Below are 24,024 nucleotides of genomic sequence, written 5' to 3'. Positions count from 1 at the left end.
ACTTACCCTTCTATAACCATTGCAAGAGAACCCAATAAAATAGTGTGAATTACATGATAAATTATTTCTGGTCTTTCTCCAATTCGTCCATCTTCAAGAGTAACAGTTTCCTTCAGGGACTTACCACTACAAAAAGAAAATCTATTTTTTAATACTTTGAAAATATATTTTGAAAAAACAAAGATACATTGTTTATCATCTTTGAAGGACATACCTAAAATTTTATATTTCATCATAACAAAAAATATAGGTGATCCTTAAAATTTGAAAGTATGTTCTGGTAGTTAAATACCTATCATATATCTCTTAAGTTGTTGCAAATGGCTTCTAGAACCTGAAGACAACAAACTCTATAAAGACTAAACATGAATTTTCAGAATAATAAAAAAGGGCTAGGCGCAGTGACTCATGCCTGTAATCCCAGCACTTTGGGAGGACAAGGTGGGTGTATCACTTGAGGTCAGGAGTTAAAGACCAGCCTGGCCAACATGATGAAACCCCATCTGTACTAAAAATACGAAAATTAGCTGGGTGTGGTGGTGCATGCCTATAGTCCCAGCTACTCAGGAGGCTGAGGCAGGAGAATCGCTTGAACCAGGGAAGCAGAGATTGCAGCGAGCTGAAATCGTGCCACTGCACTGTAGCCTAGCAACAGAGTAAGACTCTAACTCAAAAAAAAAAAAAAAAGATTTGTAGTTTCTTCTTCCAAGATCAATTATGACTCAACTAGCAATTGCTAATATAGTTAAATCATAATTTGAGTAACTAAATTCTCAAAATGAAAAAATTATACACAACCTCTTTTCAAACATGATAAAAACATCAAAGGCTAGTCAAACTTTGTAGATTTTTCTTTCTTTTTTTTTTTTTAAGAGATGGGGGTCTCACTATGTTGCCCAGGCTGGTCTTGAACTCCTGGCCTCAAGCAATCCTCCTGCGTCAGCCTCTCAAATTTTTGGAATTATAGGCATGAGCCACTGCACCTGGCCTCAAACTTTATTATTTGAAATTACTTATACTGCTAACTTCATTTAAGTTAAATAGAAGAAATTATTCTTATATTAAGTAAAAATCTGTATAAATTAGTGAATCAGTCTGTAAAAGTTTAACTGACTATTTAAATATCAGTTATATATTAAGTCTCTAACTATATTAAATCTGGACATTACCTATTTAGATGTATAAAAACTAAGTTTAAATTTTTCTGGTTAACATATCTTTTTTTTTTGAGATGGAGTCTTGCTCTGTCGCCCAGGCTGGAGTGCAGTGGTGCCACGATCACAGCCCACTGCAACTTCTGCATCCCGGGTTCAAGCAATTCTGCCTCAGTCTCCTGAGTAGCTGGGATTATAGGCGCGTGCCACCACGCCCAGTTAATTTTTTTATTTTTAGTAGAGACAGGGTTTTGCCATGTTGGCCAGGCTGGTCTCGAACTCCTGACTTGTGATCTGCCCACCTTGGCCTCCCAAAGTGCTGGGATTACAGGCATGAGCCACTGCACCTGGTCAACACATCTTATAATGATACTTTCCATGTCAAAAAAAAAGAATGGAATTAGAAGCTCTAAAACAAATATAAAAAATTGGAAAAATATTAAAAATAAGTATTTTATACGTTTCCATAATGTATGTTAGGAATATGATTCTCATAGTTACTTACTTAATTCTCCTAAAAATAACTTGCAACATAGAAAGTAAACAAATAATCAACACTAGAATATAGAAAGGTAATAAAGAAGACTGTGTCAATCGCAGAAAAAAATCTTGAGATGGTGCCTGCAGGAATTCTTGACAGAGGAGCCAATTCATTGTAAAATTCCTATAGAAGACAAAAAGCACAATATTAAACTCACAGACGTTTTAAAGTACTGAACACAGAAGTATTTTTTTAATATCAGTAAAAACTAAGAAAAAACACATTTCCTACACTCATTTACTTATAACAGCAAGGTACTATCCTTTATAAAAGAAGCTAATAGCTGGGCGAGGTGGCTCATGCCTGTAATCGCAGCACTTTGGGAGGCCGAGGGGATCAGATCACGAGGTCAAGAGATCAAGACCATCCTGGCCAACATGGTGAAACCCTGTCTCCACTAAAAATATAAAAATTAGCTGGACATGGTGGCACATGCCTGTAGTCCCAGCTACTCGAGAGGCTGAGGCAGGAGAATTGCTTGAACCCAGGAGGCAGATGTTGCAGTAAGCCAAGACTGCACCGCTGTACTCCAGCCTAGTGACAGAGCAAGACTCTGTCTCAAAAAAAAAGAAAAGATAATAGTATTGTATTAGTAAATGAAGCATGTGCTCTCACCAAAACTGCTCTAATAAAACTGCTGCTTTTTATTACCAAGTAATGTAACCATCTCTAAAGCCCAATATAGTTTTTAGGGAATTTTCATTTCTATCTTTATCTAGAAGACAACAAACAATTCAGCCGGCTAACCTCTACAAATGCATTGTCAAATATGGTAACTATTAGAGACATGCAGTTATTAAACAGTTAAAATGCGGCCAATTCAAATTGAGACATACTTTACAATCTACTCCGGATTTCAAAGAAAAAGCAAGATAAGAATTTGAAAAACAAAATATCTCCTTAATAATTTTTACACTGCTTACAAGTTAAAATATTTTTATATATTAGAGAAAATATATTAAAATTAATTTCACTAGTTTCTTTCTATTTTTTAAAATATGGCTACTAGAAAATTACAATTACCTAAGTGGTTCACATTATATTATTATTAGATAGACCTACTCTGTATTGGCAAATGTAACTCACCTAGGATCCATTTAAAAAAGAGATATCTACTTATTAAGATAAATCATAAAATTTGAAATGTAAACCTTTTGAGCAGTAATGAATCAGGATAAATATTTTTCCCACCCTAAGTATGATCAACAAGACTCCTGGTTGTATATATGTTTATCTACATCCTCATTTCTCATCCATCTCCAAGCTCCAATCCTGAATCCCTAGCAGTGGGGAAGGATGTTAGACATGGAGTGATGTTCAGAAATGCTCACTGATGGACTGAGAATGTCTACTTCAAATCACTGCGTTTACAACAAAATGTTAAAGTTTAACAATGTGGCAAACACATTCTAAGTGTTTTTTTTTTTTTTTTTAAAGACAGGGTCTCGCTGTCGCCCAGGCTTGGGTACAGTGGCACAATCTTGGCTAACTACAGCCTCCACCTCCCACTCCCAGGCTCAGGTGGTCCTTCCACCTCAGCACTTGAATGGCTGGGACCACAGGTGTGGATCACCACACCCAGCTAAATTTTTTTGTTTGTTTGTTTTTGTAGAGATGGGGTTTTGCCACAACCCAGGCTGGCTTCAAACTCCTGGACTCAAATGGTCATGATCCACCCACCTCAGCCTCCCAAAGTTCTGGGATTATAGATGTGAGTCACCATGCCTGGCCATTGAGTATTTTTTATCTTTATTGTCTAAGTGGTATAGATTTAGGTAAACTTACTTAATCCAAAACTTACTTAGTCATATTTAGTCCAAATTTTACTTCAAGGAATTTCAGCATGTGCCCATTTTCTTTGTGTGGGACAAACATCTAGAAGAGAAAAACACCAGTTAACAAAGAAATATTAGCTATGCTTACTGCACATGCTTCTCCCAAAACTAGAGACAGAAAACATAGCAAGACTACAAAACAAAAATATGAATAAATAATATATGGTATGACTATGAAGCAAGGAGATTTACTGACATAAATAAATCACATGACCTTATACTGAAGCATAGACTACAACTATAAAGGGGTAGTAAAAACATTTCTTTTCCTGTTTTTTCTTTTCTTTTTTTTTTGAGATGGAGTTTCACTCTTGTTGCCCAGGGTGGAGTGCAATGGCAAGATATCCGCTCACTGCAACCTCCACCTCCCAGGTTCAAGCGATTCTCCTGCCTCAGCCTCCCAAGTAGCTGAGATTACAGGCATGCACCACTATGCCCAGCTAATTTTTTTGTATTTTTAGTAGAGATGGGTTTCACCATGTTGGTCAGGCTGGTCTTGAACGCCTGACCTCAGGTGATCAAGAACGTTTCAACCTTATCCCACTAGGCTCAAGTAACTCACCCACTCTTCTAAACATTTTTCATTTGTCTCACTTTATTCCATATATTGCTTAAGGTTAACCAGGTAATGATGAAATTTTTAACTTAATGAAAAATATGCATTCCCTTTTTCTCTTTGACTATATACAGAAAAGAATCAGAATCCTACTTTCTCACCCAATATGCTAGTTACAATTGTTAACTCAAAATTATACGGTTCAAACTCTATTACTGTGCTATCTCATTATTCTCATTAAAAGTTAATCCAATATATTTCATTATTCATTTTGTTTTACTACAGGAATCTCAGAGAGTTACTTACCTTCATTATAATATTCAATGTTATTGTCAGAGTACACACCAAGTAAAAATTAATCACTTTTATTATTTTAGCTACAAAACTTCCTTTCTTCACATTCAGCTGTGGAGAAAAAATCATATGAACAAAAAAGTGAGGTGTTAAAAAATTAACAATTTAAAAAGTAATCATAAGAATGGCTGAGCACGGTGGCTCAAGCCTGTAATCCTAGCACTTTAGGAGGCTGAGACGGGCGGATCACCTGAGGTCAGGAGTTCGAGACTAGCCTGGCCAACATGGTGAAACCCCATCTCCACTAAATACAAAAACTAGCTAGGCGTGGTGACACATGCTTGTAATCCCAGCTACTTGGGAGGCTGAGGCAGGAGAATCACTTGAACCCAGGAGGCAAAGGTTGCAGTGAGCTGAGATCTTGCCACTGCACTCCAGCCTGGGCAACAGAGCGAGACTCATCTCAAAAAAAAAAAAAAAAAAATCAAAATAAGAACAATAAAAAGACAATTCTAATTACCTGAAGGCACTTAGCAAGCATTAAGGCTGCTACTAAACTTAATAAAGGAGATACCAACAACGCCGGATTTTCAAACTGCAGTAAATATCCCAGAAAGAGAGAAAATATGTAGATTTTATAAACTTCATAAACCTGTTGTGATAAAAATAAATAAGTTATATTTTATCATACATGTTTTCATTTAGCTTTAACTATAATTATACAGTAAATGCTCTACTATAATTTAGGAAAGTATTGTGCAAATGTTCAATTGATATTTTTAATGTTGGCTGGGCATGATGACTCATGTCTGTAATCCCAGCACTTTGGGAGGCCAAGGTGGGTGGATCACTTGAAGTCAGGAGTTCTCGACCAGCCTGGCCAACATGGTGAAACCATGTCTCCACTAAAAAAAAAAAAAAAAATTAGCCGGGCATTGTGGTGGGTGCCTGTAATCCCAGCTATTCAGGAGGCTGAGGCATGAGAATCACTTGAACTCATTTGGTAGGTGGAAGTTGCAGTGAGATAGGATTGCACCACTGCACTCCAGCCTGGGTGACAGAGCAAGACTCAGTCTCAGGAAAAAAAAAAAAAAAAAAAATATATATATATATATATATATATATTTATTTATACATACATACATATATACATACACACACATATGTATACATATACACACAGATATAAATATGCATATATTTTAATGTTATAGTGTATAATGAATTTATCACTTTTCTTAAAACTTTCTGGAAACAAAATAAAGAGCTTTAAAAGCATCAGTGTCTAAATCAGACTTGAAGAACCTTCTTAATTTCCCTTAGTTTGCCCTATTATTAAAATTCATCTATGCAAACTCAAATTACATAAATCAAAAATCATAATTTTTAGCAGCAGCTCCCAAAACCTACCCAGTGAAAATATACTGCCATGAAATGTACCATTGGAGAAAAGTATTGTTTTTGGTCTAACTACTGAGCATAACACAGCTAAATGCAATGTTTTAATCGAATATCTCCCAGGAAGTAGTTAAATGCTAAAAAACAGGCCAGGCTCAGTGGCTCACATCTATAATCCCAGCACACTGGGAAGCAGAGGCAGGAGGATGGCCTGAGCCCAGGAGTTTTAGACCAGCTTGGGCAACATGGCAAAACCCCATCTCTATGAAAAATAGAAAAATCAGCCAGGGCTGGGTGAGGTGGCTCATGCCTATAATCCCAGCACCGTGGGAGGCCAAGGAAGGTGGATCACTTGAGGCCAGGAGGTCAAGACCAGCCTGGTCAACGTGGTGAAACTTCGTCTCTACTAAAAATCCCAAAAAAAATTACATGGTGGTACATGCCTGTAATCCCAGCTACTCAGGAGGTTGAGGCAAGAAAATTGCACCACTACACTCAGGCTGGGTGACAGCAAGACTGTGTCTCAAAAAAAAAAAAAAGAAAGAAAGAAAGAAAGAAAGAAAAATCAGATGGGCGTGGTGGCATGCACTTGTAGTCCCAGGTACTAGGAGGCTGAGGTGGGAGGATCACTTAAGCCTGGGAGGTGGAAGTTGCAGTGAGCCATGATTGAGCCACTGCACTCCAGCCTGGGTGACAGAGTGGGACCCTGTCTCCAAAAAAGTAAAGATACATAAAAATAAAATGAAATTTAAAAAAAAAACAAATAAAAAGGAAAAATAAAGTCAACAATAGCCAGAGCCACTTGAAAAAAAGATACCAAAGGAAAAAAAAAAAGTACTAAAAAAAAATATATATAAATATATTTATATGAAAAAGATAAAAAGAAGAAAAAAAGATACCTCACTCTTACAAGTCTACCTCACTCTTATAAGCTACCCTTGGGGGTTGAAGCAATGACTGGGAGAGACAGTATGATGGAGTCTTCTGGGAGTTGGTACTGATCTATTCTCTTTTTTCTTTTGTTAGAGGTGGAGTGTGCTCACACTGGCCAAGTGATCCTTCCACTTCAGCCCCCACCTCACCTGGCTAATTTTTTAAATTTTTTGTAGAGATAGGGTCTCACTATGTTGCCCAGGCTGGACTTGAATTTCTGGGCTCAAGCAAGCCTCCTGCTTTGGCCTCCTGAGTAGCTGGGACTACAGGTGTGTGGCACTACACCTGGCTTATGTTCTATTCTTGATTTGGGCTCTGATTCTACAGATGCGTGCCAGTTACTAAATAACTCTCTCAACTCTAAACTCCCCTTTCTATCCCCTGCCTGGCAATGCTGGGCCTGGGACTCTGCAATCTGTATTTCTGCTTTTTCTGTTGGTTTCCTATGAAGCGCTGCCAATAGAAAATGCTAGAGGGAATGTGCAAGTCCGGAGTAGGAAGGAGCCTGCTCCCTCCTCTTGCTTCCTGATGGTTTGAGGTTCCTGTGATTTTACCTTGGGGATGCTTCTTCACCCCAACATAGCAATTATTTCCTATGGAAGCACTGAATGCAGCTGCAGTTTTTCCAACACTTGAAGAACCAGCTTCATTACATCTTCTAGCCCAAGAAACCCAAGACCAGCTAGCCACAGCCACATCCTCAGAGGCCTGGGTCCCAATTCTGAAGGGCTTAACTTTTGAGCAAAGCTGGTATTTCTGAGTTCAAAAGTTTGAGTATCAGCTCCGTGAGGTCCCTAAGTTCTAATCGTTTCTTATTTTACCCTAGCAATGGTAACTGCTTTCTGTAGTTGTGATCTCCATGAAACTTTCAGATTCTTATTATCCTTTCATTTAGCAAGTTAATGACTTTATACTTGGTTAACAATTTATGTTAACTTCTCTTTGTCCAAATAGCTTAAATGTTGGAACGCATCAGGGTTCTGAACCATATGAGTGTATGGATGAAGAAAAGAGAGGTTTTAAGATACAATGCTATAAATACATTTAACTGTGAATTTAAAATCATCATTTCAAAATGCCATAATACCTTGTCACTTTGCTCCAGGGAAAAGATATCTAGCAGGAATAGAGATATTGCTTGAAGAAACAGGAGATAGTGGCTATACTCCCACATCATCATAAATGTGTACGTTGAAGCACTCATCAACAAGTAGCAAAACCTCTAGGGAAAACAAATGAAAGAAACTAAATATCAATAGCTTTATTACTATAGAAGTCTATGAAACTATTGCCTCAAAGTTGCAGCTCTGTTCCTGGTTCAACGTTAAGTTATATAACTCTTGAAACTTTGTTTTTAAATCTCATAATTATTATTAAATCCTTACAAAAACGACAAGATTTCATATAAGGCACCAGAGAGAAATCAAGCACTTGTCCTTCAATACTCAACATCATATTGAGAATTTCAGGAAAACAAAGGGGAAGAAAAAGAAAATTCAATATAATTTTTATCCCAAAAGAAGTAAAGCAACAACTATAAGAAAGTGGTGGCATTTACTAGACTTGGCTGGTGAGCTTTTGTTATCGTAGGGCAATTCCTTTTGCTGTGAAAATAACATTTCACTTCCATGGTGCTTCAAGTTTTAATAATTTCATATTTTTCCCTTTGTTCCCTCAGTCCTAGTGGTAGTCGTTGCTTTCTGTAGTTGTGATCTCTATGACACTTTTAGGCTCTTATTAACCTTTCATTTAGCAAGTTAATGACTTTATACTTGGTTAACAATTGATGTTAACTTCTCTCTGTACAAATAACTTAAATGTTGATACTCATCAGGGTTCAGAATTTATTTTCCTAAGAACTTCACTTAAATAGTCTGTTTACATCTAAGCCTATTCCACAGCCCATGTCTTTGCTTTTTTCATTTCCTGTACACAGAAGTGTTATCTTTCCCCAGTGCTTATACTGTCAACCATATTAAACTTTCAGCTGTTTTCCTCTGCTAAATACTAAACACAAGGGATGTCCATGACCTTGCCGAATATCTGCCTGGCTAAGTCAATTCTATCCTTCCAGATGTCATCTCCCATGTGATCCCTTAGCCAGTTACCAAGTCTGTGACAAATCTCATAACATATTCAACAACAGCCTCTCCTTCTGCCATAGACCTACTTTTAAATTCTGGATCCCTCCACTGTCTGTAGTGTCAAATGACCTTGTTAAGATAAGAACAGTGAACCAGCCCAAATGCCCATCGATGATAGACTGGACAGGAAAAATGTGGCACATATACACCATGGAATATTATGCAGCCATTAAAAACGAGGAGTTCACATCCTTCGTAGGGACATGGATGAACCTGGAAAACATCATTCTCAGCAAACTGACACAAGAACACAAAATCAAACACCACATGTTCTCACTCATAGGCGGGTGTTGAACAAGGAGAACACATGGACACAGGGAGGGGAGCACTATACACGGGGGTCTGTTGGGGGGGAGGGGGGATAGCTGGGGGGTGGGGAGCTGGGGAGGGATAGCACGGGGAGAAATGCCAGATATAGGTGAAGGGGAGGGAGGCAGCAAATCATACTGCCACGTATGCACCTATGCAACAACCTTGCATGTTTTTCACATGTACCCCAAAACCTAAAATGCAATAAAAAAAAAAAAAAAAGATAAGAACAGTGAAGGAGAAGGACAATAAAGGTTAGTCAAGAAACCTAAGATAAGAACTGTACTCTTTAAGTCTTTCATACCCAGCTAACTATACTCAAGGATAAATTCCAGAGTCAGAAATACCTCAGTCATCAGCAGATAAAAGAATTTTTCAGCATCCTGAATAAGATTAAGACCAGAGAACCAAATGTAAGAGATGGCAAACTTCCACCTGTTGGTCAAATAACACCCACCGCAAAGCTAAGAAGGGCTCTGATAGAACACATAAGCTTCTGCTCTTCCTGTCACCATAGCTATGCGCAGGGCAAGGACTCTGGAAACCCTCTAATGTGGAACAACCAGAACTAATAACCAGGCTGAACACCATCATCTCCAGAGAAACCAGTTCCAGAAAGCAATAAAAGTTCAAATCTAGACCCACCCTAATTAATGTACTGGGCATTTGGAGACTATTTCTGAGATTCTGGGGGAAAGCTACAATATACTAAATGAAACAAATTGTTAATTGCAAGGGTTTACTCTCAAACTACTCTAAGAACACACAGTAAAAATGTCTTAAAGATAGAACTGTGTGTCAATCACAACCTGGACAATTGGCGAAGTTATTCTTTTCCCTGAACATTTTCAAAGTTCTCTGCAGTCTTATCTGCCCCTTACCTTGCTCACAGTGCCTCACAGGGCTTCATTTTCACTGTGCCTGTAGTGTGAACTTTTTTACACATAGGATTTAAGTGATACATCAAATAGGTTTCAGTAATCAACCACAGATGTCTCTGGATGACTCCAGATAACTGCACACAAGATTGATCTGAACTTGGATATCCTGATGCAACAGGGACCACGAGATCTAGCCTCAAGAATGGGAAGCAAAATACAAAATATGTGATTTAAAAAAAGTACATGCCAGTCAGGCACGGTGGCTCACGCCTATGATCTCAGCACTCTGGGAGGCCAAGGCAGGCGGATCACTTGAGGCCAGGAGTTCAAGACCAGCCTGGCCAACATGGTAAAACTCCATCTCTACTAAAAGTACAAAAATTAGCCTGGCATGGTGACGTGTGCCTGTAGTCCCAGCTATTAGGGAGGCTGAGGCAGAATTGCTTGAATCTGGGAGGCAGAGGTTGCAGTCAGCCGAGATCGTGCCACTGCACTCCAGCCCGGGCGACAAAGCAAGAGACTCCCTCTCAAAGAAAAAGGAAAAAAAAATACATGTTGCTAAAATACTACTGAGTGATGACAAGAAGCAAAGTATTGACACATGTCAATAACTCACAGGGATGTCAAGGGCATTATTAGGCTAAGTGAAAAAAGCTAATCTTAAAAGGTTACATACTACATGATTTGATTCTGTTTATATAACCTTTCTTTCTTCTTTTTCTTTTTTTAAGATGGAGTCTCCCTCTGTGGTCCAGGCTGGAGTGCAGGGGTGTGATTTCGGCTCACTGCAACCTCCACCTCCCGGGTTCATGTGAAGAACATGCAAGATTGTTGCATAGGTGCATACGTGGCAGTGTGATTTGCTGCCTTCCTCCCCTTCACCTATATCTGGCATTTCTCCCCATGATATCTCTCCCCGACTCCCCACCCACCGCTGTCCCCTCCCCTATTTCCCCCCAACAGACCCCAGTGTGTAGTGCTCCCCTCCCTGTGTCCATGTGTTCTCATTGTTCAACACCCACCTATGAGTGAGAACATGCGGTGTTTGATTTTCTGTTCTTTGTCAGTTTGCTGAGAATGATGGTTTCCAGGTTCATCCGTGTCCCTACAAAGGACACAAACTCATCCTTTTTGATGGCTGCATAATATTCCATGGTGTATACGTGCCACATTTTCCCTGTCCAGTCTATCATCGATGGGCATTTAGGTTGGTTCCAGGTCTTTGCTATTGTAAACTGTGCTGCTATGAACATTCGTGTGCATGTGTCTTTATAGTAGAACGATTTATAATCCTTTGGATATATACCCAGTAATGGGATTGCTGGGTCAAATGGAATTTCTATTTCTAGGTCCTTGAGGAATCGCCACATTGTCTTCCACAATGGTTGAACTAATTTACACTCCCACCAACAGTGTAAAAGTGTTCTTATTTTTCCACATCCTCTCCAGCATCTGTTGTCTCCAGATTTTTTAATCATCGCCATTCTAACTGGCGTGAGATGGTATCTCAATGTAGTTTTGATTTGCATTTCTCTAACGACCAGTGATGATGAGCATTGTTTCATATGTTTGTTGGCCTCATGTATGTCTTCTTTTGTAAAGTGTCTGTTCATATCCTTCGCCCACATTTGAATGGGCTTGTTTTTTTCTTGTAAATCTGCTTTAGTTCGTGGTAAATTCTAGATATCAGCCCTTTGTCAGATGGGTAGACTACAAAAATTTTTTCCCATTCTGTTGGTTGCCGATTCACTCTAAAGACTGTTTCTTTTGCCGTGCAGAAGCTGTGGAGTTCGATCAGGTCCCATTTGTCTATTTTGGCTTTTGTTGTCAATGCTTTTGGTGTTTTGTCATGAAGTCCTTGCCTACGCCTATGTCCTGAATGGTTTTGCCTAGATTTTCTTCTAGGGTTTTTATGGTGTTAGGTCTTATGTTTAAGTCTTTAATCCATCTGGAGTTAATTTTAGTGTAAGGTGTAAGGAAGGGGTCCAGTTTCTGCTTTCTGCACATGGCTAGCCAGTTTTCCCAGCACCATTTATTAAACAGGGAATCCTTTCCCCATTGCTTGTTTTTGTCAGGTTTGTCAAAGATCGGATTGTTGTAGATATGTTGTGTTGCCTCCGAGGCCTCTGTTCTGTTCCATTGGTCTATATCTCTGTTTTGATACCAGTACCATGCTGTTTTGATTACTGTAGCCTTGTACTATAGTTTGAAGTCCAGTAGTGTGATGCCTCCTGCTTTGTTCTTTTTGCTTAGAATTGACTTGGCTATGCGGGCTCTCTTTTGGTTCCATATGAAGTTTAAGGTGGTTTTTTCCAGTTCTGTGAAGAAGGTCATTGGTAGCTTGATGGGAATAGTGTTATATCTGTAAGTTACTTTGGGGAGTATGGCCACTTTCACGATATTGATTCTTCCTAACCATGAACATGGAATGTTTCTCCATCTGTTTGTGTCCTCTCTTATTTCGTTGAGCAGTGGTTTATAGCTCTCCTTGAAGAGGTCCTTTACGTTCCTTGTTAGTTGTTGACAAGGTATCTTGACTATGCGAGACATTATTGGGGAAAACTGAGTGAGGGGTACGTGGGAATTCTCTATACTATTTTTACAACTTATTGTGACTCTTAAACTAATTCAATCTAAAAGAATAGACTTAGAGGGGAGAGAAGGAAGGGAAGTAAACATAACTGAAAGATTAGGCAATTCTGCTTCTTAAAAAGTTATTAGCTAAAGAGTTAAGAACACACCCTAGCTAACTTTTTTTTCTTTTCCTGCTGTATATATTTATAGAATCATTAATATTATTACTTTTTTTTTTTTTGAGACAGAGTCTCACTCTGTCACCAGGCTGGAGAGCAGTGACATGATCTCGGCTTATTGCAACCTCTGCCTCCCGGGTTTCAGTGATTCTCTTGCCTCAGCCTTCCAAGTAGCTGGGACTATAGGCATGTGCCATCATGCCCAGCTAATTTTTGTATTTTTAGTAGAGATGGCGTTTCACCATGTTGGCCAGGATGGTCTCCATCTCTAAACTTCGAGATCCACCTACCTCGGCCTCTCAAAGTGCTGGAATTATAGGTGTGAGCCACTGTACCTGGCCTCTTCTTACTCTTTAATATTTTCAAATAGGTATTTTGTTCTTGTTGTGTACTCTTGACTCTATTGATGAGTGACTAGTTATAAACATATAATTGATAAATACAATTTTCCCACTTTATCTTAATATTAAGAGAGAAAAAGGGGGTGGGGGTGGGGAGGGATACTGTGGAGTATTTTCAAAGTAGAAAAAAAAAATCATGGATAAATTTAAAAAGAGAAACAAAGCGTAACCTAATATAAAATAATAAGCTATTCTTGGATCCTTTCAAAAGTTCTGGGTCCCTGACAGTAATAGTGAACAGGAGGGAAATATACTTTTCACTGTATGTTCATTTGCATGAACAGAGTTTTTTTAACCATGTATATAATATATATGTATTACTTTTTTAATTTAAAAAAGTTAGAATAAAAAAATTAGAAAGAACAAATGCATAACATAACATGGCAATAAAAATATTGAGAAAAGTAATAAAATGGTATAAAAGCACTGTTTACAAAGATTTTCTTTTAAAATAAATAAGAACAATGACTTTATTAAAAGATACTTAAACTTTTTTTTAGGTAACATAAAGTTTACTTTAGTTTAAAATAAAGGTAAATATAGCCTGTAATCCCAGAACATTGGGAAGTTGAGGAGAGTAGACTGCTTGAGGCCAGGAGTTCCAGACCAGCCTGGGCAAAATGACAAAAATCCTGTCTCTACAAAAAATATAAAAATTAGCTGGGCATGGTGGCACATGACTATAGTCCCAGCTACTCAGGAGGCTGAAGTGGGAGGATCACTTGACCCTGGGAGGTCAACAATGTAGTAAGCCTACATCATGCCACTGTACTCCAGCCTGGGTGACAGAGTAAGTCCATGTCTCAAAGAAATAAGCAAAAAGGTAAATATAAAGAAGCTTAGGCAGCTCACTTTGCTATACCAAACTTACCAAACTTTTTTTTTTTTGAGATGGAATCTTACTCTGTTACCCAGGCTGGAGTGTAGTGGCATGATCTTGGCTTACTGCAATCTCCACCTCTGGGTTTAAGCGATCCTCCCACCTCAGCCTCCCAAGTATCTGGGAGTACAGATGTGGACACCACACCTGCTAATTTTTGTATTTTTAGTAGAGACAGGTTTCGCCATGTTGGCCAGGCTGGTCTCAAACTCTTGACCTCAGGTGATCCGCCTGCCTCAGCTTCCCAAAGTATTGGGTAATATTACAGGTGTGAGCCACCGTGCCCAGCCTATACCACACTCTTTTACTTAGCAATTGAAGAACTATTCTTCCCTAAGAGACAGCTGTACAATCAAACAGGGAAATATTCAATCATAGACTCCCTGACTATTATAGAAAATACACTCTTGGCCAAGCACGGTGGAATTCCAGCACTTTGGGAAGCCAAGGTGGGCAGATCATTTGAGGTCAGGAGTTGGAGACCAGCCTGGTCAACATGGTGAAACTCCATCTGTACTAAAAATACAAAAATTGGCCGGGCGCGGTGGCTCACGCCTGTAATCCCAGCACTTCGGGAGGCCGAGGCGGCTGGATCACGAGGTCAAGAGATCGAGACCATCCTGGTCAACATGGTGAAACCCCGCCTCTACTAAAAATACAGAAAAATTAGCTGGGCATGGTGGCGCGTGCCTGTAATCCCAGCTACTCAGGAGGCTGAGGCAGGAGAATTGCCTGAACCCAGAGGCGGAGGTTGCGGTGAGCCGAGATTGCGCCATTGCACTCCAGCCTGGGTAACAAGAGCGAAACTCCGTCTCAAAAAAATAAAATAAAATAAAATAAAATAAAAATACAAAAATTAGCCTGGCATAGTGCTGGGCCCCTGTAATCCCAGCTGCTCGGGAGGTTGAGGCAGGAGAATTGCTTGAGCCCGGGAGGTGGAGGTTGCAGTGAGCAGAGATTGTGCCGTTACACTCCAGCCTGGATGACAGAGTGAGAATTTGTCTAAAACAACAACAAAGAAAAAGAAAATATACTCTTATTTAGAAAGATCTCTATACAAATACAACATAAAGGAAAATCACAAAGCTGAAATGTGTTCATGTTATTTTATGCAAAAAAAGGAAATGCTAGTTATAAAAATGAAATAATAAAGTTTGGTATGCTCATGACATTTGTCACCACTGAAAGGAAAAAAGAATAGTATATTTTTTCAGAGATTTTTCATAAAGGATCCATAAGGACATCCTGTTGCCTGGACAATCAGGTTTAATAAGCTGTGTTCACTTTTTCTAGCCAGGAATTCTTTTTTTTTTTTTTTTTTTTTTTTTTGAGATAGAGTCTTGATTTGTCGCCAGGCGCCAGGCTGGAGTGCAGTGGCGCAATCTCGGCTCACTGAAATCTCCGCCTCCTGGGTCAAGCAATTCTCCTGCTTCAGCCTCCTGAGTAGCTGGGACTACAGGCGTGAGCCACCACATCCAGCTAATTTTTTTTTTGTTTTTTTTTTTTGAGTAGAGATGGGGTTTCAACATGTTGGCCAGGATTGGTCTTGATCTCTTGACGTTGTGATCTACCCGCCTCAGCCTCCCAAAGTGCTGGGATTACAGGCATGAGCCACTGCGCCCGGCCTCTAGCCAGAAATTCTTTTTTTTTTTTTTTAAAGACGGGGTTTCACCATGTCGGTCAGGCTGGTCTTGAACTCCTGACCTCAGGTGATCCGCCCACCTTGGCCTCCAAAGTGCTTGGATTATAGGCATGAGCCACCATGCCCAGCCAAGCCAGGAATTCTTAACCCAAGATAAGAAGACTATCAAAGGACTGTTACAATTTAGTCAATTTCAATATAACTGGTTGCCTCTATAGTCATTTTATGCATTTTAAATCATTATTGTTTTTCTTTTTGGAGACAGGGTCTCACTCTGTCACCCAGGATAGAAGGCAGTGGCACGATCTCAGCTCACTGCAACCTCTGCCTCTCAGGTTCAAATAATCCTCCTGCCTCAGCCTCCAGAGTAGCTGAGATTACAGGCATGTGCCACCACACCTAGCTAATTTTTGAAGTTTTATTAGAGGCGAGGTGTCACCATGTTGGCCAGGCTGGTATCAAACTCCTGACCCCAAGTGACCTGCTCACCTCAGCTTCCCACAGTGCTGGGATAACAGGCATGAGCCACTGGGCCTGGCCTAAAATCATTATTCTGAGCCAGACTCCTCAAGCTTCTTCCAACTGCCAAAAGGGTTGTGGTAATAACAATAATAATAACAATGTAATAATCTAAACTACTGGGGAAGTCTCCTGAATTTTTTACCAACCTACCTATACCTCATCACAGAAAACACGAGAAGAAACAGAATATGCAGTGCTGCCATCCAAGTTAACACTGCTGTCATTTGTGGTCACTCTTTACATCTTCCTTATTATATCTTTAAATTACGGCAACTGAAGGCCAGCAATGTTCCAGAAGTCCAAGAAGTGATAAAATAACAGTGGGACAGATCTTAAAAATAAGATATTCTTCATATAGTTGTCAAGTAACTGCATTAAAATAATAAAACATCTCTTTCCTCCTAATTTACTATTAATCAGATTACAGAGTAACAGTTTTGTAAGAAAACTACTGGCTGGGCGTGGTGGCTCACGTCTGTAAAACCAGTGCTTAGGGATGCCGAGGTGGGCGGATCTCGAGGTCAGGAGTTCGAGACCAGCCTAGCCAACTTGGTGAAACTCCATCTCTACTAAAAATACAAAAATTAGCCAGGTGTGGCGAGGGGCACCTGTAATCCCACCTACTTGGGAGGCTGAGGCAGGATAATCACTTGAACCCAGGAGGCAGATGTTGCAGTGAGCTGAGATCACGTCACTGCACTCCAGCCTGGTGACAGAGCAAGACTCTGTCTCAGGGGAGAAAAAAGAAAAAAGAAAACTACCTAACTATACTTTTTATTATGTAGTAACCAGGCTTCACTGAATATAATTCAATTCTTACTATGACTAAAACTTATTTGCTATTATGTACCACATTTGCAATACAACAGAATTAGCTGCAATGGATAAAACAGATTTGTATCTTACCTCTCCGTAAGTATTTAAGTTGCTTTTTAAATAGCCTGTGAGTGCAGCAACTTGGCATGCAAAATATGGTAGTGCCCAGTTTTCTCTTAAAGGAATGGAGTATTCAATTCTTGTTGTATCTACCCTAAAATAAACCACAGATGAACAGTAAAAATAAGACATCACATTTGTGTTATACTATACTTTTCAAAGTACTTTAACACAAATCTCATTGTTCTCCATAACAATCCTATGAGGTAGGCATAGCCAGATCCACCATTACCTTTCTTTTTTTGAGACAGACTCTTGCACCGTCCCCAGGCTGGAGTGCAATGATGTGATCCTCTGCTCACTGCAATCTCTGCCTCCCAGGTTCAAACAATTCTCCTCATTCTCCTGCTTAGTCTCAGGAGTAGCTGGGACTACAGGTGCATGCCACCATGTCTGGCTAATTTTTGTATTTTTAGTAGAGACGGGGTTTCACCATGTTGGCCAGGCTGGTCTCAAACTCCTGACCTCAGGTGATTCACCTGCTTCAACCTCCCAAAGTGCTGGGATTATAGGCATAAGCCACCGCGCCCAGCCTAGGTCCAGCATTGTCTATACAGCATCTTTGAGCAAATTAATAGTGTCTCACCGCACGCCTCCACCCTCACCAAGAAGCTGCAGAGCTACTGTGCACTACTTGGTGAACAGATGGGCCTCTGTGAGAGTTTGAAAAAGGCATGCCTTCACTGGGCAGACCCCATGCTAAGGTACACAGCTTAGTACCCCAAGTGTCAGCCCCACTCTCCCTTCCCTTAACCAGATGGCTACCCTTCACTAGAGCACGATCTGCACCACATAACTAGCAGCCTGGCAGATTCCAAGTTCTTATCCCCCTTTACAAAAGGAATATGATGTTCAGAAATGTAATGTAACTTAATCAAGGCTATCTAGCTAGTAGGTGGCATAACTGGGATTAAAATACTTATCTTCAGATATCTAATTCAGTAATCTTTTCAGTCAGCAAGTTCCCCAGAATTAATATCACAGTCTTTTATGTGATATATTTAGAGACTTTTGAAAATTCCCAGAATCAGAAATATAGTAATGTCAGGCCGAGCACGGTGGCTCACGCTTGTAACCTCAGCACTTTGGGAGGCCAAGGCAAGTGTATCACCTAAGCTCAGGAGTTCAAGACCAGCCTGGCCAAAACATGGTGAAACCCCATCTCTACTAACAACACAAAAATTACCCAAGTGTGGTGGCGCACACTTGTAGTACCAGCTACTTGGGAGGCTGAGGCAGGAGAATCGCTTGAACCTGGGAGGCAGAGGTTGCAGTGAGCAGAGGATTGCACTACTGCACTCCAGCCTGGATGACACAGCAAGACTCCATCTCAAAAAAAAAAAAAAAAGACCCAGAAATATAGGAATGTCTTTGTAGGTTCCTCCTAAATTTCTCCTCAGTCAATATTCATTGAGAGCCTATTGTGTCCTGTGCACATCCTCACGCCACAAGGGGACTACCTCTCCAGCAATGACTGAATTTGGCTCTCTTACACTCAATAGCTATTTTCCACACAAAAATAAAGGTGCTATTTTTTTTTGAAAATTTATGAAAACTGCTGCTTAACTTTCCTAAGTAATAATGATGGACATGCTTGCATGTTAACTTATTTCCCTCAATGGCCAAGTAACACATTCCTGCATGCTGGTATCAGAGTTAGTAATTATATTCCCAATTACACCAATCATGAACCACTGAATTGCTTGCAAATAATCAAAATTACAAATGCTACATCCTCACAGACCAAGAGATAAAGTTTCAACAGCAATAAATCCAACCAGGCTTGGCATGTTATCACAGCCAAAAGAAACAAACGCATACTTCAAAATGCCATGAAAACAAAGGAACGAAACATTTTTGAGAAAACAACTAAGGAGAAATTACATTTTTCCTTACGTAATAGGAGCATACATAATAAATCCTAAAAATCACTTTTACTCATCTCTTTTCCTAGTCTCAGACCTCTAAATACTAATAACTTTTTTCTATTCCCTCCCCAATTGCTGGAGTACAGTGCCATGATCACGGCTCACTGTAGTCTTGACCTCCCAGGCTCAGATGATCCTCCCACCTCAGTATCCTCCCAGTAACTGGGATTACAGGCACGTGCCACCACACACAGCTAATTTTTTGTATTTAGTAGAGCCAGTGTTTCACCACGTTTCCCAGGCTGGTCTCAGACTCCTGGGTTCAAACAATTTGCCTGCCTTGGCTTCCCAAAGTGCTGGGGTTAGAGGTGTGAGCTACTGTGCCTAGTAGCACAATGTACTTTCTAATGCCAAGTCATCTACAGCCCTCTCTGTGATTCTTCAAAATTATATTTTGACCTATTTTCTGTTTAGCACAGCAGTTCAGTAGCTAAGCAAAACAAGACAAAAGAATTTCCTAGGAAGAAAGCGATAAAAATAGGGTAAAAAATAATTATACTTTAACATTTTTGTTCCTGTTGATATGTATAACAATACTAATCACTAAAAATACAAATCACTAAGAAAACTGAGGATCTCCATTGCCCTACAATTCATTCAAGTATTTGTCCTTATGTAAATATTTTACAGAATCAAAACTCTTCAATGAATTTATATTCTGCTTTTTAAACTTAAATGTATTTTGCATGTTCTCCTTTCTTCATACTTATAGTTTTTTGCAAAATATTTTATTACAAAAGCAGTATTTGTTAAAGAAATATTAGAAAATGTATATAAACAAAAAGAAGAAAAACTTACAACACCTATAATCTCACCCATTCAGAGGCCAACATTGATAAATCTTCTGCCATAGCTTAGCCAGTACAGTATGATGAGGAAAAGAAACACAAGGAATCAAATTGAAAAGGAAAGTAAAACTTGTTTTTTTGCAGAAGATGCGTGTACATAGAAAACCCAAAAGAATCTTTAAAAAATACAAAAACTAATAAATGAATTTAGTGAGGCTGTGGGCTACAAGGTTTCTTTTAAGACAGAGTCTTGCTCTGTTGCCCAGGCTGGAGTGCAGTGGCGTGATCTCGGCTCATTGCAATTTCCAACACCCTGGTTCAAATGATTCTCCTGCCTCAGCCTCTGGAGTAGCTGGGACCATAGGCGTGTGCAACCATGCCCATCTAATTTTTTGTATTTTTAGTAGAGATGAGGTTTCACCATGTTAGCCAGGATGGTCTCGATTTCCTGATCTCATGATCCGCCTGCCTTAGCCTCCCAAAGTGCTGGGATTAGAGGCATGAGCTACCACGCCTGGCCTGTTTTTGTTGTTCTGAGACAGAGTTTCACTCTTATTGCCCAGGCTGGAGTGCAACTGCACAATCTTGGCTCACTGCAACCTCTGCCTCCTGGTTCAAGTGGTTCTCTTGCCTTGGCCTCCTGAGTAGCTGAGATTACAGGCATGCACCACCCAATCCCAAAGTGCTGGGATTACTAGCATGAGCCACTGCACCCGGCCAACTGTGGGATACAGGGTTAATATACACCAATCAATTGTTTTTCCATAAACTATCAATGAATATTAAAATTGCCATTTATAACAACATCAAAAAGATGAAATTTCTATGATTCTAAAATTTACATGGAAGAACAAAGGATCTACGATAGCCAAAATAATGTGGACAAAGAATAACACATTTAGAGGCTTAAATAATCTAATTTTGACTTACAAAAAAGCAACAGTTATCAATAAAGTATGGTATTGGAGTTAGAATATACAAATCAATAGGACAAAAAGACTAGTCTAGAAATAAACCCACACATATATATAGTTAGCTTATTTTTACTCAAAGTGCTAAGTCAAAACACTAGTAAAAAGAAAGTCTTGCCAGGCACAGTGGCTTACAACTGTAATCCCAGCACTTTGGGAGGCTGAGGAGGGCTGATTATGAGGTCAAGAGATTGAGACCATCCTGGCCAACATGGTGAAACCCTGTCTCTACTAAAAAAAATAGAAAAATTGGCTGGGCATGGTGGTGCGCACCTGTAGTCCCAGCTACATGGGAGGCTGAGGCAGGAGAATCAATTGAACCCAGGGTGTGGAAGTTGCAGTGAGCTGAGATCGTGCCACTGCACTCCAGCCTGGGCAACAAGAGCTAAACTCTGTCTCAAAAAAAAAAAAAAAGAAAAGTCTTTTTAAAAATAATGCTGTAACAACTGGACATGTACATGAAAAAGAAAAGAATCTCAACCATTATCTCACATCATACATAAAAATTAAAATAGATCATATACCTAAATCTAAAAGCCAAAACCATAACGTTTATTGATGAAAACATAGGAAAACATTACAATATCTTTCCAGTAAAGAAAGTCTTCTTGAGGCTGGGCATGGTGGCTCACTCATGCCTGTAATTCTAGCATTTTGGGAGGCTGAGGTGGAAGGATTGCTTGAGCCCAAGAGTTTGTGACCAGCCTAGGTAACATAGCGAGAACATACCTCCACAAAAAATAGAAAAATTAGCCAGGCATGGTGGCACATGCCTGTAGTCCCAGCTACTTGGAGGGCTGGGTGACAGGATCCCTTGAGAATGGGATGTAACGACTACAGTGAGCCATGACCACACTACTGCACTCTATAGCCTTTCTCAAAAACAAAAAAACAAAACAAAACAAAAAACCCAGGAAAGGAAAAAAGAAGATTTCTTGGACAGGATACTAGAAGTACTAACCTTAAAAGAAACAGCAAGCCATAGCCTACGAAAAAATATTCACAGTACACATATCAGACAAAAGACTATTATCTAGAATAATAAAGAACTCTGACAAATAAAAGGTAAATCTAAGCTTTAGGGCAAAATACTTAGACATTTCACAATATACATGAATGACCAATAAACACATGAAAAGGTACTCAGTATCAGTAATCAAAATACAATAATATAGACCACATGGAACTCTCACACAATTCTGATAGAAAAGTGAAATGGTATAACCACTTTAGAAAACAGTTTGGCAGTATACTTATTCATGTATACATTCGAAGAAGATAGATTTGCATACGTGCACACACACACACGCACACACATGCAAAAACAGGATCACATGTGAGAATCAAATGACACAAAAGCTGCAAGGAAGTTAGCAGTGCCTAGAACCTAGTAAACATTCAGTATTATAATAAATCTTAGCTCTTTTCTAATTCTCTAACAAACTGTTTTTTACTTACCAATATATTATGAACATCTATCCAAGATATACATGTCAATAAACATACTTCAAGAACATTTAATGATAATGACACACCATCATGTAAATTATAATCTAATTTCCTATTGTTATACACTTACGTTGTTGCCAACTTTGTCTATTACAAATAATTTTTAAAATATGAATCAGGCCAGGCACAGTGGCACATGCCTGTAATCCCAGCACTTTGGGAGGCCAAGGCACGTGGATCACTTGAGGCCAGGAGTTCAAGACAATCTGGCCAACATGATGAAACCTCATCTCAGCTAAAAATACAAAAATTAGCTGGCTGTGGTGGTGCATGCCTGCAGGCACGAGAATCACTTGAACCCAGGAGGTGGAGGTTGCAGTGAGCTGAGACTGCACCACTGAATTACAGCCTGGGTGAGAGCAAGACTCTGTCAAAAACAAACAAACAAACATGGAACAATATTTTTATATAGTAATTATTGATTTCATTGTTTAAGCTCATTAATTCATCTGAAATTTATCTTAATATGTGTGCAATGAGGATTTATTTTCCAGATTTGGTTGTCCCAATACCATTTAATGAACATGCCTTCTAAAGCAGCAGCCCCCAACCCTTTGGCACCAGGGACTGTTTTTGTGGAAAGCAATCCATGGATAAGGGGTGATACGCTTTGGCTGTGTTCCCACCCAAATCTCATCTTGAATGTAGCTCCCACAATTCCCAAGTGTTGTGGGAGGGAGCCGGTAGGAGATAATTGCATCATGGGAGCAGGTCTTTCCTGTGCTATTCTCGTGATAGTGAATAAGTCTTACAAGATCTGATGGTTTTATAAAGAGGAGTTTCTCTGCACAAGCTCTCTTCTTTTGTCTGCCACCATGTGAGACCTGCCTTTCACCTTCTGCCAAGATTGTAAGGCCTCCCAGCCACATGGAACTAAGTCCATTAAACCTCTTTCTTTTGTAAATTTCCCAGTCTTGGGCATTTCTTCACCAGCAGTGTGAAAACAGACTAATACTAATACAGAAGGGTTGGGGGAGATGGTTTGGGGATGAAACTGTTCTACCTCAGGTCATCAGGCGTTAGATTCTCATAAGGAGAACACAACCTAGATCCCTCACATGCGCAGTTCACAATAGGGTTTGTGCTCCTATGAGAATCTAAGACTCCACTGATCTGACAAAAGGCAGAGCTCAGGCAGTAATGCAAGCAATGGGGAGTGGCAGGAAATACAGATAAAGCTTCAGTCATCACCATCATCACCACTGCTGCCACCACTCACCTCCTGCTGTGAGGCCAGCTTCTAACAGGCTACTGATAGGTACTGGTCTGTGGCCTGGGAGTTGGGAATCCCTGTTCTAAAGATCACCTATTTTCATGTAATATTATCCCTAAATTTTTTTTGAAAGTTAACTTTCTAAAAGACCAACAAGAAATTCACATATCATATGGTAGGAGGTGGGACAGAAGGACCCCAATAACTACTCCATTAGCCCAGGACCAGGAAGCTGAACTCGGTAGTTCCTTCCCAAAGGTTTACCTACCACCCCTATCCAACCCATACATTAGTGCAGTCAAATTTTTTAAATTCTGCACCAGAAATACAAGGTAGGTGTCTAGAATACAGATGGAAGAATCCTCCAGTGTCTGTTGCACAAACTGAGTAGGAGCTCTGCCAGCCATTCCCTACAACCACAAGTGACATCCTGGAC

At 39.7% G+C, this 24,024-nt stretch overlaps 1 protein-coding gene across 3 annotated transcripts in view; it reads right to left on the bottom strand.

Annotated features, from left to right (window-relative positions):
- The window catches only part of DPY19L4 (dpy-19 like 4), a 69,905-nt gene that overhangs the window by 22,408 nt on the left and 23,473 nt on the right, over positions 1–24,024 (bottom strand). For all 3 annotated transcript variants that reach the window (XM_064384400.1, XM_064384399.1, XM_064384401.1), the window contains 7 exons: positions 17,150–17,273; positions 7,799–7,933; positions 4,901–5,032; positions 4,393–4,491; positions 3,497–3,570; positions 1,660–1,818; positions 7–126 (listed from right to left, as the gene is read on the bottom strand). In XM_064384400.1, coding sequence (XP_064240470.1) covers positions 7–126; positions 1,660–1,818; positions 3,497–3,570; positions 4,393–4,491; positions 4,901–5,032; positions 7,799–7,933; positions 17,150–17,273 — 843 coding nt within the window. The remainder of the gene's footprint in view (positions 1–6; positions 127–1,659; positions 1,819–3,496; positions 3,571–4,392; positions 4,492–4,900; positions 5,033–7,798; positions 7,934–17,149; positions 17,274–24,024) is intronic.

This window comes from Aotus nancymaae, unplaced genomic scaffold (genome assembly GCF_030222135.1).
Source record: "Aotus nancymaae isolate 86718 unplaced genomic scaffold, 86718_ANA_hifiasm-v0.15.2.pri h1tg000036l, whole genome shotgun sequence".
NCBI classification, from domain to species: Eukaryota; Metazoa; Chordata; class Mammalia; order Primates; family Aotidae; genus Aotus; species Aotus nancymaae.
Note: the sequence above shows the minus strand (reverse complement) of the source record. Positions and strands in the feature narration are given on the sequence as shown.